At 35.6% G+C, this 13,967-nt stretch overlaps 2 protein-coding genes across 3 annotated transcripts; one reads left to right on the top strand and one right to left on the bottom strand.

Annotated features, from left to right (window-relative positions):
* The first annotated feature begins 996 nt into the window (after positions 1-996).
* Positions 997-7,711, top strand: LOC145239223 (folate receptor gamma-like). Its single transcript, XM_080102510.1, has 7 exons — positions 997-1,202; positions 2,301-2,489; positions 2,791-2,935; positions 3,583-3,746; positions 3,998-4,070; positions 4,634-4,753; positions 5,491-7,711. Exons 1-7 carry the CDS (start codon positions 1,041-1,043, stop codon positions 5,739-5,741), a joined length of 1,104 nt encoding a protein of 367 aa, XP_079958636.1. The 5' UTR covers positions 997-1,040; the 3' UTR covers positions 5,742-7,711.
* Positions 7,712-8,459: 748 nt separating this feature from the next.
* LOC145239222 (WD repeat-containing protein 55-like) lies at positions 8,460-13,161 on the bottom strand. Of its 2 annotated transcripts, XM_080102509.1 has the most exons (9): positions 13,123-13,156; positions 12,891-13,069; positions 12,079-12,176; positions 11,750-11,837; positions 11,474-11,546; positions 10,779-10,988; positions 10,225-10,394; positions 9,663-9,791; positions 8,460-9,204 (listed from the first exon to the last, which is right to left on the bottom strand). In XM_080102509.1, exons 2-9 carry the CDS (start codon positions 13,043-13,045, stop codon positions 8,949-8,951), a joined length of 1,179 nt encoding a protein of 392 aa, XP_079958635.1. In that variant the 5' UTR covers positions 13,046-13,069; positions 13,123-13,156; the 3' UTR covers positions 8,460-8,948. The 2 variants fall into 2 exon arrangements, with proteins under 2 accessions (XP_079958635.1, XP_079958634.1); XM_080102508.1 differs by having other exon boundaries at positions 12,891-13,161.
* Between the last annotated feature and the right edge of the window lie 806 nt (positions 13,162-13,967).

Raw genomic sequence — 13,967 nt, 5'->3', positions numbered from 1 at the left:
TCGAGAGTTCGAACCAAAAGCGAAAAAGGATTTGATGTTTATATCTGCGTGTTTAAGCCCGTTTTTCTTGTGCTGTTCAGTGTATTGTCGGTCTCAGTCTAACTTTTCGTCATTTGCCGTGTTTAATGCAAGCCGTTTAGGCCCCATCCTGATTCGAACATAAGCTTCCGGTGCAAAAAAGGGGTTCATTGCCGCAATTTAATCGCCTTAGCAGCAATTCTTGCTTGCAAAATCAACTGTAACTCAGAATTTCGCCACCGTCTTGCAAACCGCCTGTTTTTCTCTGCTTCTCTCAAGCGTGTAATATAAATAGGCTTCAGAAAATCGTTCTGGTCTCTTCAGGTGAAAGCACGTGGTTGATTGTGAAGTGATTATCCGTGACTCTTGTTCTGTTTAATGTTTATCTGACAACAAGATTGGTGGATTTGTATACTCACGTTTGTATGGTCGGGAGTAGGTTTTGTTAGGTTAAAAATTAGTTTTTTTACAAGGTTATGAAAGTAAAAGTTGAAAAAGAAAAAAAAGAGGAACATCCCACTAAGTCAACATTGCACATTATGAATACTAAACAAGTTGCGAAGATGTAATAAGTTATTCAAGACAGGGTTTAGCAAACTAGCAAAATAAAGTTAAAAGTTATGAAAAGCATGAAGTTGTCTGTCATTGAACTTTTGACTGACCTAAATAATCTATCATTTGCAGTTTAGACCTTGATATTAATCATCATCAGTCATTGACACACACACGAACAACAAAAAATGTCTAAAAAATAATGTAGATTTTAGGCAGAGTCAGTTACACTTTAGTAGAAAACTAATGTTAGCGAAAGAGTATAAAGTTGAAAAGTTCACATTAATTGTTGCAAAAGTTGTTTTTTTGTAAACAATTGGTTTAAAATTTTTGTTCATTCACTGTTTTAATTGTTGTCATTTGATTAACTAATGTTAAGATATTGTTTACAATTGACTTTGAAATATTATGTAAAAAAATCAACCAGTTTCCAACTATTTATTTCATTTTAGCAATAATACTGCTGCGACATGCTTAGAATTGGTGGGATTGCCACCGCTGTGACAATCCTCATTGGACTGTCTGGTGCAACACAGGTAACAGGTATTCATGGCAGAACTTCTTTACTAAATACCTGTTTGGATGGGAAATATCATAAAACAGCGCCTGGTCCAGAAGATGAACTAATGAAGGTTAACATTTGTTTACATGAGTGTATAATTTTATGGACATGTTTGTACACATCGAAAAGCATGCCGGTGTAGAACATTAAACTACAGTACTGTATTATGTATCGGGTGCTTGATTCCAATGATAACATTTATGTTTACATTTGTGTAAATCAGTGGTTCCCAACCTTTTTGTAGTCACGGACCCCTTTTATAAACTTTATCGGGCCGCGGACCCCCAACGTAATTTAGTCTATTTTCGTTTCCTGCATTTTACATTATTATACGTTTTTTGGGGGCAGAATTTTATTCAACCTTCAAAGTCCTTTAATCTCAATAAAGTTACTGTAGTGTAGCAGTCAATGCACTAAAAGGGATAAATTTTCTAGTGTACAATACTTAAAACAAAGCACTAAGAATTCTATTGTTAATGTGTGTTGTGATGTCACAATGGAGGTAACAATCACAAGTTTTCCTAATCCAAGGGTTTGATAAACAGTTTACATTATATACAGGATTGTAAAAACGGTTTGGGAACTTAAAAATATTGTACTGTTGTTAATGCTACTACAAATGTTTGCCTCCACGGACCCCCTGGGGGTCCGCGAACCCCAGGTTGGGAACCACTGGTGTAAATGAATGAAGACTTTGGTGTACAAGACGCAGATTTAAAAGTAGCTTAAATGAAAGGCAACTGTTCAAACGCCAAGCGCCGTCTTCCACCAATGATGCAATGTGTATTCTGTATACAGACATGTGGTATTTATGTTTCTAATGTTGCGTGAATGTAAACTTCTGAATCACTCAACATGCTATGAATAATCATCTTGCGTGCCAACCTTGACGCACATGTAATCCCTGGAATATGTTTTATGCAGTAGTGGGATTCAAGTTTTTTGTCAGCCTGTTCTATCACAAAAGTGATATTTTTGCAGCCATTTCTGTTACAAAAAGTCCATTGACAGTAACCAGTAATGCTAACCAGTTCGCTGATCTCATAAAATTTTGTGAGACAGTTCTATAGAAACGGTGCGAAGCAGCTGAATCCCACCACTGGTTTTATGTACAGTTTAATCCCATTTTTTTCCTTTATAACTTTAAAACATTTTGCTTTGTTTACAGTGCAGTTCTTGGAAGGACAACTCATGCTGTACAAACCACACTGCCTTTTATGCCAATGATGACGAGGCACATTTGTATGGATTTAATCTGAGTCACTGTCAAAATATGTCACAAAAGTGTAAAAATTGGTTCATTTCCAACAACTGTTTTTATGAGTGTTCACCCAACATTGGACCATGGATATTGCCTGTAATATGATTTTTACCATTCTTTTTTGCTCTAACAATGTTATACACACTGTTTTGTTATGTAGCATTTTTCTGCAAGAAAATTTTGATTTTTTTCAAGTAATGAATAATAGAGGTATTAAAATAGATTTGACTGAAAGACTAAATAAGATATACAGTAATAGGTTACTGTCAAAAAGCTATAATGTTGGGTCTTTTTCTAATTTTCTAAAAATAATTCAAAAGTGCAGCAGTTTTTTTGCGTATTACTTACACTTAAAATGTTAGTCTGTCTAAAAACCCTAACCATTACTCTATTTTAGGTCAAAAGTTCTTTTCGTAATGAAAAAGTTAAAGATGTACCATTGTGCAAAAGTCAGTGTGACTCATGGTGGACAGCATGTTCCAAAGAATCAACATGTGTGGAACACTGGAACAATGGGTTTAACTGGACAGGGAAACCTAGAGGTTTACCATTGTTAGATTTTTCTTTATGAGCTGTAACAATAAACCATTTCTTGAAGGGGTCTTAGCTGTTGACAAAAACTTTTTGCCTTATTGGTGACACCCTTATTGTAAAAGTGCCATTGTACAATACCCATTATTGATTGCCTTGTATTTTTTTGACAAAGTGATGTTTTGGTATTTTTTCAAGTTTTTTTAATAAATCAATTGTACATAGTATTTGCTAATAAAACCTGGAAAGATAGCTTTCCTATATATTGCCTACTTATGCATTCAATATTTTTTCTAACGATTTACTACATATATATGTACCATTTGACCTACTAATATGTTTTTTCTCTGAGCAAAAACCAAGTGGTTTTCCCTGAAGCGTAACGGTATACTTGTGCAAATTAGTGATATTATTAAGATTGTGTGAATATTTTTAGATTTCATTAGAACAATTGGCAGAAAGTTCATAAATTTATTAAACATGCATTTATCTCTAGCTTTAGCGAAACAATAATAAACAATCTGTGGTGAAGGATGCTTAGTTTTTGGTGTACCATTTGTTCAGCATTAAAAATATCGTTAAAAAAATGATTTGATCGTTACACAGATTTGGGAAAGTTTTTTTCAGAAGACAATGCAATGTTTTTTTTTCTATTTAGCTATGAGCTGTCCGATTGGCAAGCCTTGCAAACCGTTTACTGACATATTCCACAATGCAACATACTTCTGTGAAAATATTTATGGCCCAAATGACTACAAAGTGGTAGACGACAAGGAGTTCTGCATGAAACTTCAATTTACTGGTTCCAATCCAAATATAAAGGTACACTAGATTCTATTAAGGTACTGATAATCCCATATAAGCGAAATGTATATTCCTTCAACTGAAACCGTCTGATTCTGTTTTAACTGTTGAATCATGAATTGTACCATTTTTTTAACAAATAGAAAAAATTTTTCATTGATGTTGAAATTCCAGAAAAAGCGTATTTTTCATTTTGGCATATTGTTGCAATAATGAAACATTTTTAAACAGTTATATATATGCCAAATACATTTTTTATTTCCATGTAGGTGGCTGAACATTACGCTAACGAAACTACACCTACACCTGCACCTACACTTCCACCCAAAAATGACATTAAAGGTGGGACAAAAAAAATTTGTTTCTCCAATATTGGATATTCAATTATGTTTTGTTTGTCCAGCAACTATTGAAATGTTAGTGTCCACTATGTGGTTATGGTTATGGCACTTAATATGTTTTGCAATTAACTGATGTGCAATTGCAATTTGATGTGTATAGACCTGAAGACCACATATTCAGGTTCAAAATGTGTGTTTTTTTGCCCTACTGTACTAAATGCTTGAGTGATTTTATTTGTCCAGGCATTGTGCTTGTGAAAATTGATCCATTGTTGCACTGTTTGTGATATCACATCAAAAAATATAGTGTGAATTCATAAGTTATACAACCAGTGCTTATAAGGTACAGAAAACAACCTAGAGAGCAAAGATCAGGATTAACCAAGGTTCACTGTAGTTGCAATGCTAATGAACTTGATAGAAGAATAGTCTTATTGGAACCTATTGACGCAAATTACCAATTTAGGTCTAGTTGAATTTGGGTTTTATTTGTGGCAACTTGTACACAAATGCATGGTATTTATTTGTTTATCTTAATGTGTACAAATTACTAACATCCCACAGATTCAAGTGATGATAAACCAATACCTCCATACCATAAACCATCTGACACCCCTCCTTTACAAGTTCATGGAACAATAGCCAGCATTGTTATTGCAATTCTTCTTGTAATTGCAGTTTGTGGTAAGTATGACTTGTATGAACTGGTAAAATACTTAACCTCTGTGTCATGTTTCATAATGTGGCACCACATGTAAGATGGTTACAATGTATTAAACGTTGTATGTATAGTTTATACTGGATATAGGAGTGGTACTGTGCATCCGGCGCCATATAAAACCACTTGTTATAGGGCAGGCGTCGCCAAACTACGGCCCGCATGTCAGATCCGGCCCTCAAGGTCATTTCATTCGGCCCGCGACCATATATATATCGGTTTGCCAAAATGCATTGATAACCTTTTAACGTTCAAAAATTAATCTACTCCTTACGAAAGTTCCTGATATGTACAATTAAAAAAATTATCGCCTCACAGAAAAAGTTTGGAAAGACCGCATGTTAAGTTGCAAACTATGTGGCCCACGCTAATCATTTTTAAACTTATCCGGCTCGCAGTGAAAAAAGTTTGGTGACCTCTGTGAAAGGGAAATCATTGTGAGAATATATATCCCAAAAGAGTATCTGAGGCCAGATTATAATGTTTTTTTTTAAATCTCACACCCACATACAAACCTTTTGTGATAAATATTCTGTGCAGGTCATTCTTTCCAGTGTGCTATTTCCACACATTAAAACCCATTATAATATGGTATCACATGGTATGAATTGTTTTTACTGAGAAACTTTCACTTTGCCTAAACTTTTGTTTGTCCTTGCGAAACTTTTAATACAGAATACAAGGTATATTATTTTCTGTGCAGGATTAATCGCATATTTTGGTATCAAGCGCTGTCGGCAAGGGTCCTCTTCATCATTCACACATCAAGGTGTCCCAACACAATTTCCAGGTTCTATCTTCAGGCCAAAAGCATTTACACCAGTTCCATCGGGTAATGAAGATCAAATGGCAGAAATGTCTTTTATGCAATATGATGATGAGGAGGAGGTTGAACCCGAAGAGGAAGACAACTCAACTCCGAAACTTAATGGTACACTACAAATGAAGTTATAGTAAACCATTCGTATTGAACATGCAATGTTTGTGCCAGCGCTGTGATTTTTAGTTTATGAAAACACCTCCTTTTACAACTCAGCCATAGCTGTGGTTATGGAGGAGTTAGGTGAACAACTCACAAATATAGTACAGTGGTTCTTAACCTTATGATGATTGCGTACCACCTGATAAATTTTTCCATTGCTCCGTACCACCTAAATCCTGTTCAGAATGGTAGACCAAAAAATTTGCTTGTTCTTTTCAACTAGGCTAGCATTCAATATGTAGAATAAAAGATAGGAACTCTTCTTTACCAAGCTAGCATATTTCTAAAACCAGCAATCAATTCCAAAATACTGTTCGAGGCATGAGTTTCACCCAAAAATCAGGGCTGATTAGGTGGGTCAGTTGAGTCGCATTTCTTATCTGCTCAAATTAAGCTAAGCAAAAAGCTAGGGATGTGCCGAGCCGAGCCAGAACCCGAGTACTCGATACAGAGCATCGCTGTTTTTAATGCTCGGTGCTCGGCCCAGCAGTTGCACAAACTGACCCGAGCGTTAAATTTGCATATTCATGCCCTGCTAACATATGTAACTAGTGTTCTAAAGGGTGTCTATGAACAAAAACGAATGATTTTCAAATGCACTAGATGGTGGAACAACACATACTTTATGGGCATGTACAGCTTAATAAAACACCGCCGGTGACGTAAGAGGCCTTGTAGAGCAAAAACGTAGAAAGGGGATTTTTGTGACGTCATAATGCATTAAAGTGAGATGCTCGGTGCTCGACCAAACAGAACATTTGCAGTTTTGGCACATCCCTACAAAAAGCTACTCACGTACCACCTGAAAGCCCCTGGCGTACCACTAGCAGTATGTGTACCACAGGTTGAGAACCACTGATATAGTACATAGTATTTAAACCACATTACCTGTAATTAAATACAGCTCCATTTGAACCGTTTTAGATTAGTAGACATCACAAACACATGGTGTTGTATATAAATACCTAAAAGTTGATTTTTGATAATTTCCGAGGTTTAACATACCATTGGGAAGCCTGTGTTTGTTTGTTTACTTTCATATCCTTAGTTTGCTGTTCAAAACCAACTGTCCTGCTTTGGTTTTCTGTTTTTTTAGTGGTGCCCTTGTAAACTCCAATGAGAAGTTCAGTTGTAAATTGTAACAACCCTTGTATACAGTGTGAAAACAACCACAACTTTTTTAGCATGCCATGTGCCATAGTTACCTAACTTTATACACCGAATACATCAATAAAATATTTGCTAAATTGATGTAAGTAATGGTGCCAACAAAACATACAGTGCTTTTAATGTGCAAGTTGCATACCCAAAAACAATACTTACCTACACCAAACACATCAACAAAATATTTGCTAAATTGATGGTAGTAGGTGTCAATGAATCATACACTACTTTTATTCTGCACACTGCATACCCAAAACCTTACTTACCTAAATTTATACACTGAATACATCAACAAAATATTTGCTAAACTGGTTTATTAAGTGCTGCCACTACAACCTGAAAACGTACAGTATTTTTATTGTACATGCTCTGTACCCAAAACAATAGTTACCATACTAATTTTGCACTGACACATCAAAAAATATTAACCAAACTAATGTAACTATGTTGCTAATAAGTGAATTTATACCTCGGAGTGTGCTCGATTTCAGTTTATTGAACTTAACAACCCAAAATGTATGCACTGTACTGCCATACTTGTCATCATTCATTTTTGTGCTTTTATTATGGAAGGCAGAGATATATCGTTGAACTAATTGTGGTACATAAAAATCATTTCAACAACTTAGTGTGTTTTTTACCTTGGTGAGCTATTGTGTCTTATGTTCCAACTATTCAGCACTGGTGTTCTGAATGCTCTCCCTTTTTTGAGTATTGTTGCACGCGCTATTCGTTTTTTGCTATTAAATAAAAGTGTGCCAGTGTGTGGTGTTCTTGACATGATCCCAGTGTTAGTACTGTATTATTGTAGTATTACCAGGAAGACATTGTGTTGATTGTAAAAGATGTTTTAGCACAGGTAAAAAGTGTTTGTCAGTGTTTTTTTTAGGATTTAACTGTGAGTCTGTACATTTCAAACTCTTTTATGTGTTGCTATGTAAGCCAACACAAGTTTCATAAAATTTGTAACTTGTTTGTAAGATTTTTGTACAATGGTACTTTTTGTGACAGTCACTGTGATGAGCTTCTGCCAAATAATATGGTGTAGCTGCAGCATGTGTAGTCATGAGCCACCAATTGTGCCATCCATTATATTACGCAGCTATTTCTGGCTTGGTGATTGTTCAGTGCAATTGTATTGCTGTGTTTTCTTTCACCGAGCAAATCCAACTCAGCTCTATTAAGCTTGAACTAAAGATATGTTTGAGCCAACAACTGGAACCTTGTGACTAGAAATTAAATTTTCATAGTGTAACACCGAAGAAAGAATGGATAACTGTGACCGGTGGTCTGACTTGCGAACTCTTATGACAGGGGTGGGGAACCTGCGGGCCGCATGCAACCCGCTTATTTTTTTAATGTGGCCCACGTCACAATTATGTAAAGTATACAAAATAGGACCTAAAAAATAAAATTTTGATGTTCAGATTTATTTCCTTGAATGACTTCGACATTATAGGTGATTTATATTCAATATCTCCCCTTTTAACATTATGACGTCAAACTTTGATAAAAAATGACACACATTCAACCACGTGCTATATTTGTGACGTAACAGCCACTCGATTGTCTCTCCTTGCAGTAACAATTCATTTGCCATGTGGTGTTAGTTTTGAATTGATTTTAGAGCTATTAGCTTACTGTACAAATTGTTGGATCCTTTTATTGTTATTTAAAATTTATTCTTTAAAAAAAGAAATATCGCTGATGAAGCTACTGTGTTACAGAAAGAATGGACAAACTCATATTTTTTGTAGAAATGAGTGATAAACCCGTATGTCTTGTTTGTTGCAAATGTAGCAGCAAATAAAAACAAAATCAGAAGCATTAAAATATCAAGTAACTTAAATGCTTTGGGTGTTTGACACGAAATAAAAAAAATTTGACCCGCCCAAAATGTTGTGCAATTCATGCGGCCTGCAGTACTAAGTAGGTTCCCCACCCCTGTCTGATGAGATTGCAGACCATGCTTTGAAAAACACAATTCTAAAGCAACATGAACAAGTGCAATATTTTCATTCTGGTTCAGATTCACCATCTATGCTACTTTCTGAATCTGAAAGTTCATCAGAATCAGGCAAATCACTGCCCAAATCTGAATCACTGTCTTCATCAGCGGATGGTACCACAACGTCTTTTTCAAAGTCTGCAAAAAATTCTTTGCGACCGTGTCCCACCCCGCTCTGGGACATTTTTTCATTCTTTTTGTGTTTTTCTGGTTTGCCCTGTGGATCCACATCAGTTTCATGAAGATGTTCAACACTCCAAAACCTGGGTTTAAAAATTTTTTGATATGCTGTTTATGACATGGGTTTATGTTAGGGACCGGCCAAAACTGCAAATGTTCTGTTTGGTCGACCACCGATCATCTAAGTTAATGCTCAGTGCATTGCGACGTCACAAACATTCCTAATTGCAGCTAGTTTTGTAGCTTTCCTAGGTCCCGTACATCACCAGCGGTGTGTTAAGATGTACATACCCCAGAAATATGTGTTATTCCAATCTAGCGCATTTTTGAAACGTCATTTTTTTTGTATCCTTTCGAACAGTAGTTTCGTACACAGGGCATGAATACACAAATTTAATGCTCGGGTCAGTTTGTGCAACTGCTAGGCCAAGCATGGAGTATCATAAATAGTGATGCTCCGTATGGAGTACTCAGGTTCTGGCTCGGCTCAGCCCATCCCTAGTTTATTTTACCAATTCAACTTGGAACATTTGTACCTTACCTGACTGTGCTATCATGCGAACAACTTGCCAAAAACCGTCCATCTGTTGTACATTTTACTTTTTCAACTGGCATTCCATCATGGTCACCAACCACACCAAGAAAACGATTTGGTAGTATATGAACCGCCCTGTGTGGAAAACAGTAATGCTGTTCATTTTGATTGCCCAAAAGACAATACATTTACAGTAGTGTTGCATAGTTCAACATCTCGCAATTCAATCATGTGTTGCTTTAACCATTAAGTATTTTGCCAAGCAATAGTTTGTACACAAGTTTAATGTATTTTTCCAAACACCAGGGACATGGTGTCAATTTAACATAGAAGTATCACAAAAGTCAGGGGGATCATCAGATAAACAAAGCATGCATATCAGTCACAGTCAGTGTTTTTTTTAAGGTGTTTTGGAAAATTTCTCCAGCGGTTTCCCAAATAAGCAAATATGGCTATTTTTTGGTATTTAAATGAAACACTTGCGGTCTCTTAAAACTACTTAGCGGTCACCCAAACCAAACCTTAAAAAAAACCTGGTCACAGTAAGTTATTTTTATCCATGACTTACCGAATTTTGCCATCACTTGATGCAGTACATACAATATCTTCAGTAACTTTTGCTATGTGATCAATAGAATCTGTATGACCTGGAAACTTATCAGACGGTGCAGCAAATTCATCCCAGTTATACAACAACATAAGACCATCAGCCAAACCGGCAATAACTTTCTTGTTGTCCTGAGTAAATAAATTCAGTTTATTGTGCCTTATGTCTAAAACACATTTATATATTTGCAAATACAAAGAACATAAGTCACAGAGCTAAGATGAAGGCATTCATACTGGGATCAGCCCTGAAGTGTCCATGCAAACCAGTGAACAAAAACATACTCATTTTTAAATCATAGTACGTCGACCTAGCTTGTGTAGCTCAGTTCGTAGAGCGCGGTTCTAGGGAAATACACCAGTCGTGGGTCTGAATCCCATCACAGGCTATATAATTCCAATATGTATCAAGCTATATGGGAATACTTGGGGGACAGACTTGATTCAGTACAACACCTTATATACGCCTGGCGTACTATGATCAGTGACACAGAGTATTTTTTCAGTAATAAATACCTTGACAACTTTAGCACACAGAATATCACACTCTTCATTCTCAGATTGTACGATAAACTTTCTTTGTCTGGCATTAAATGTGGCCATAGTTCCATCCCCACTGACAGCAAACAGTAACCTGTGCTTGTCATCCACTGCAATACCACTCACATAATCATCAAACTTCCTATCTTCCATTACAGCAGTGTTTCCCTTGCGCAAATCCCACAACTAAAAACAGAAAATCAATGTTAAACTGAGTTAGCTATGCTTCATTGTTTCTATTGCTATTTTAAAGAAGCTTGGAGTCTGACATGTTTTACACATCTGTATAGTTTAGTCTGATATTTCATACAGTAATGTAGGTTCAATAAAAAGCATCAACCAAATGCTCAACTAACAAAATCTGTCAAACTATTTAACTATGACATAGAAACCAAATGCTAAATTTAAGGTAAAGAGCACATAATATAATATAAAAAGCACATATATGTATAAATGCACATAAAGCACACATAATACAAAAAACAATTCAGTGCAAAAAGCTATGCTGGCTGTTGCAAAGCCCCAAATTAGACAAGCAGTAAATTTAAGGTAAAGAGCACATAATACAACATAAAGCACAAGTGTGTATAATTTATAACAGGTGTAACCTGATATTCTGTTGCTCAGGAAGTTTAACTCACACAAATTTATAATATTCAACATATTTGTACCTTTAACGTTCCACCATCATCTCCAGTTGCCAGTAAATTTTTGTCAATTATTGCAAGACTGTATGGAGGTGAACTAAAAACATTTTTTTTTAAAGTTTTTTTTAAAGCTGAATTTGTGTAAGTTATTTGCGTTACCAGACAATAAAACTTGGGTCATATACACACATATCTGGTCTTTATAAAATATAGAAACAACACCTTTGTTTTTTATACTCAGTTTTTAATATTGTTTGACATCAATTTAAAGTGTGCTAAGTTTTTGAGGTTAACTTGTACCTGTGAATATCAGTAAACTTTGAAGCCACTGTTCCAGTACAAGTATTGATAGTTTGCAATGTCCTGTCCTTTGTTAGCACAAAAACATCTGAAACAATTTTTTGCGATGTTTTAAACAAAATATTAAAAATTTCATTAAAATTATAATAATAATTATTTGTAATAACTGGTGGAAATATCTTCCCTTTAAAAACTTGAGCTGCTTAGCAAACTATTGCTGCTAAATATATAAAAAGATCAAAATAATATGCAGCAAAATAAAACTTTTTTTGAATATAGCACACTGAAAAGTTTATTTCCTTTTTTATATATGTACCATAATCACTTACCATCGCCAGTAGAGGAAAATGATAAACATCGGCAAGGCTTAGTTGATGCTCTTATCTTAAATTTTCTTTCTGAATCTTCTCCTGGATTACATTTATGTCTGTATGAAGACATATTATTAATTGGCCACATTGGATTTTATGGCACATTTCGCCGAGATCTCGGGTGTGCACGAAGAATTTTTAAGCGTGCAAGTGTGCAAGAAGAAATTTTAGGGTGTACACGAACCAGTCAAGTGTGCACCTTATCAAGAAAAATTTACAAATATTTAACAAAATCTCAAAATAACTGTCAAATGCAATTGCGCCACTGGTTAACTAATGTAACTAATCTGGAAAACAGAAGTTATTTAGCGCCTCTAAATAATGTTTTGTCAATAACGCAAGAAAACAACAGAAAATTTTTGTCGAAGGCTTTTTCCGAGGGGTTGTTCAAGTGTGCAATCAAACTTGAAAAAAAATAGTCTCGGGTGTGCAGCTGCCATACTATCCATACTGGTTAATTGGCAACAAAATTTGTAACACAACTAACTTTGTTACATACGGACCAAAATATTTAGATTTATACACAATAATTCTGTTGTTTTTTGTTTTACATTTTTTGTTGTGCAGGCAAGTTGCATCCCTTCTGTGGCTTTCATTTTACACAATCGAAGACAATAGAATGACAATATAAACTGTCGAAAAGTTGGAATGTTTTACACTAATATATTGGCTTGTATCTTGTTGCTGAGAATCAGAATATTTAACACCTTGAATTGGGCACCTTAAATTAGTATGTTGTTGTTCAAATACAATATAGATAAAACACTTACACTGTTAGGTATCCGTTTAGGTTTGCTGTAGCTAATGCATAAAATTCCAACGGATGGAATGAAATATCCACAAAGTCGGAATGCCCGGTAATAGCTTTCGGTCTCTCCACTTGTGTCTTAGTTTCATCACCGCTTTCATCTTCTGAGTCGCTCATCTTTTATCAGCAAGTGAATAGTACCTTGAAATGAGCTCTGAAAATCAACAAGCAACCCAAATGTTTACTAAACTTACTTGTTTATCACTTGCCATGCAGGTTACGGTTTGGGGAAATCCCCTCAATTACTGATGAAACGCAAGTAAACACTTGGTGGCGGTAAATAGCAAAAAAAGTTACGGTTCTAAAATTCTTGACACAAATTCAGCAAAATGATCCACTCATATAAAAAACACGATGCATCTTCGTTTCATTTACATCCAAAGCTGTGACTGGCATATATTTTCCTCAGAGGATTTTGGTTGCGAATAACGATTTTATAAAACCGCAAACTAAAAATAAAAACGACTAGCCTACTTTAAATCTAGCTTGGTTGGTATTTGCAGTAACAAGCGAAAGCTTAAAATCGAATGTACGTATAAGTGCGTATAACACAAAGTCATTTTCGGCAATAACATAACAAACCGTGAACTCGATTTAATCCAATTACATTTACAAAATCCAATCTATTTAGAGATGATTATTTTGGGCGATGCCTCCGATTCATCTGTGGATGTACGGATTAGCTCTATTGAGAAGTGTGTAAGGTGGGCATCCCGGCGCACATAAAGCACACAAAACACAAACAAACAAATCGGCGCAAAAGGCTATACTGGCGTTGCAAATGCCGCAAATTAGGTGAGGTGTATGTAGTTCTGCATTCGTGGTTGCAGCTGCGCAAGTCTTGTAAAGGTTTCGCTTCATTTTAGGTTTCAGAATAAGTTGGATTGGATTTTAACATGCCCAAATAAGGTTTCGGGCATTATAGTTGATGTGTACATTCACGTGAAGTTTTGTTAGTGCTTGATCGGAAACTCGGTTGGTTATGGTCCTATAGTAAGTTATTCAATAGCGGTTTTCGGGATTCGAGTTGTTATACTTC

The sequence above is a fragment of the Phallusia mammillata genome, chromosome 7, assembly GCF_965637545.1.
Source record: "Phallusia mammillata chromosome 7, kaPhaMamm4.hap1.1, whole genome shotgun sequence".
NCBI classification, from domain to species: domain Eukaryota; kingdom Metazoa; phylum Chordata; class Ascidiacea; order Phlebobranchia; family Ascidiidae; genus Phallusia; species Phallusia mammillata.
The sequence above is the reverse complement of the archived record's forward strand: the minus strand, read 5'-3'. Positions and strand labels throughout refer to the sequence as shown.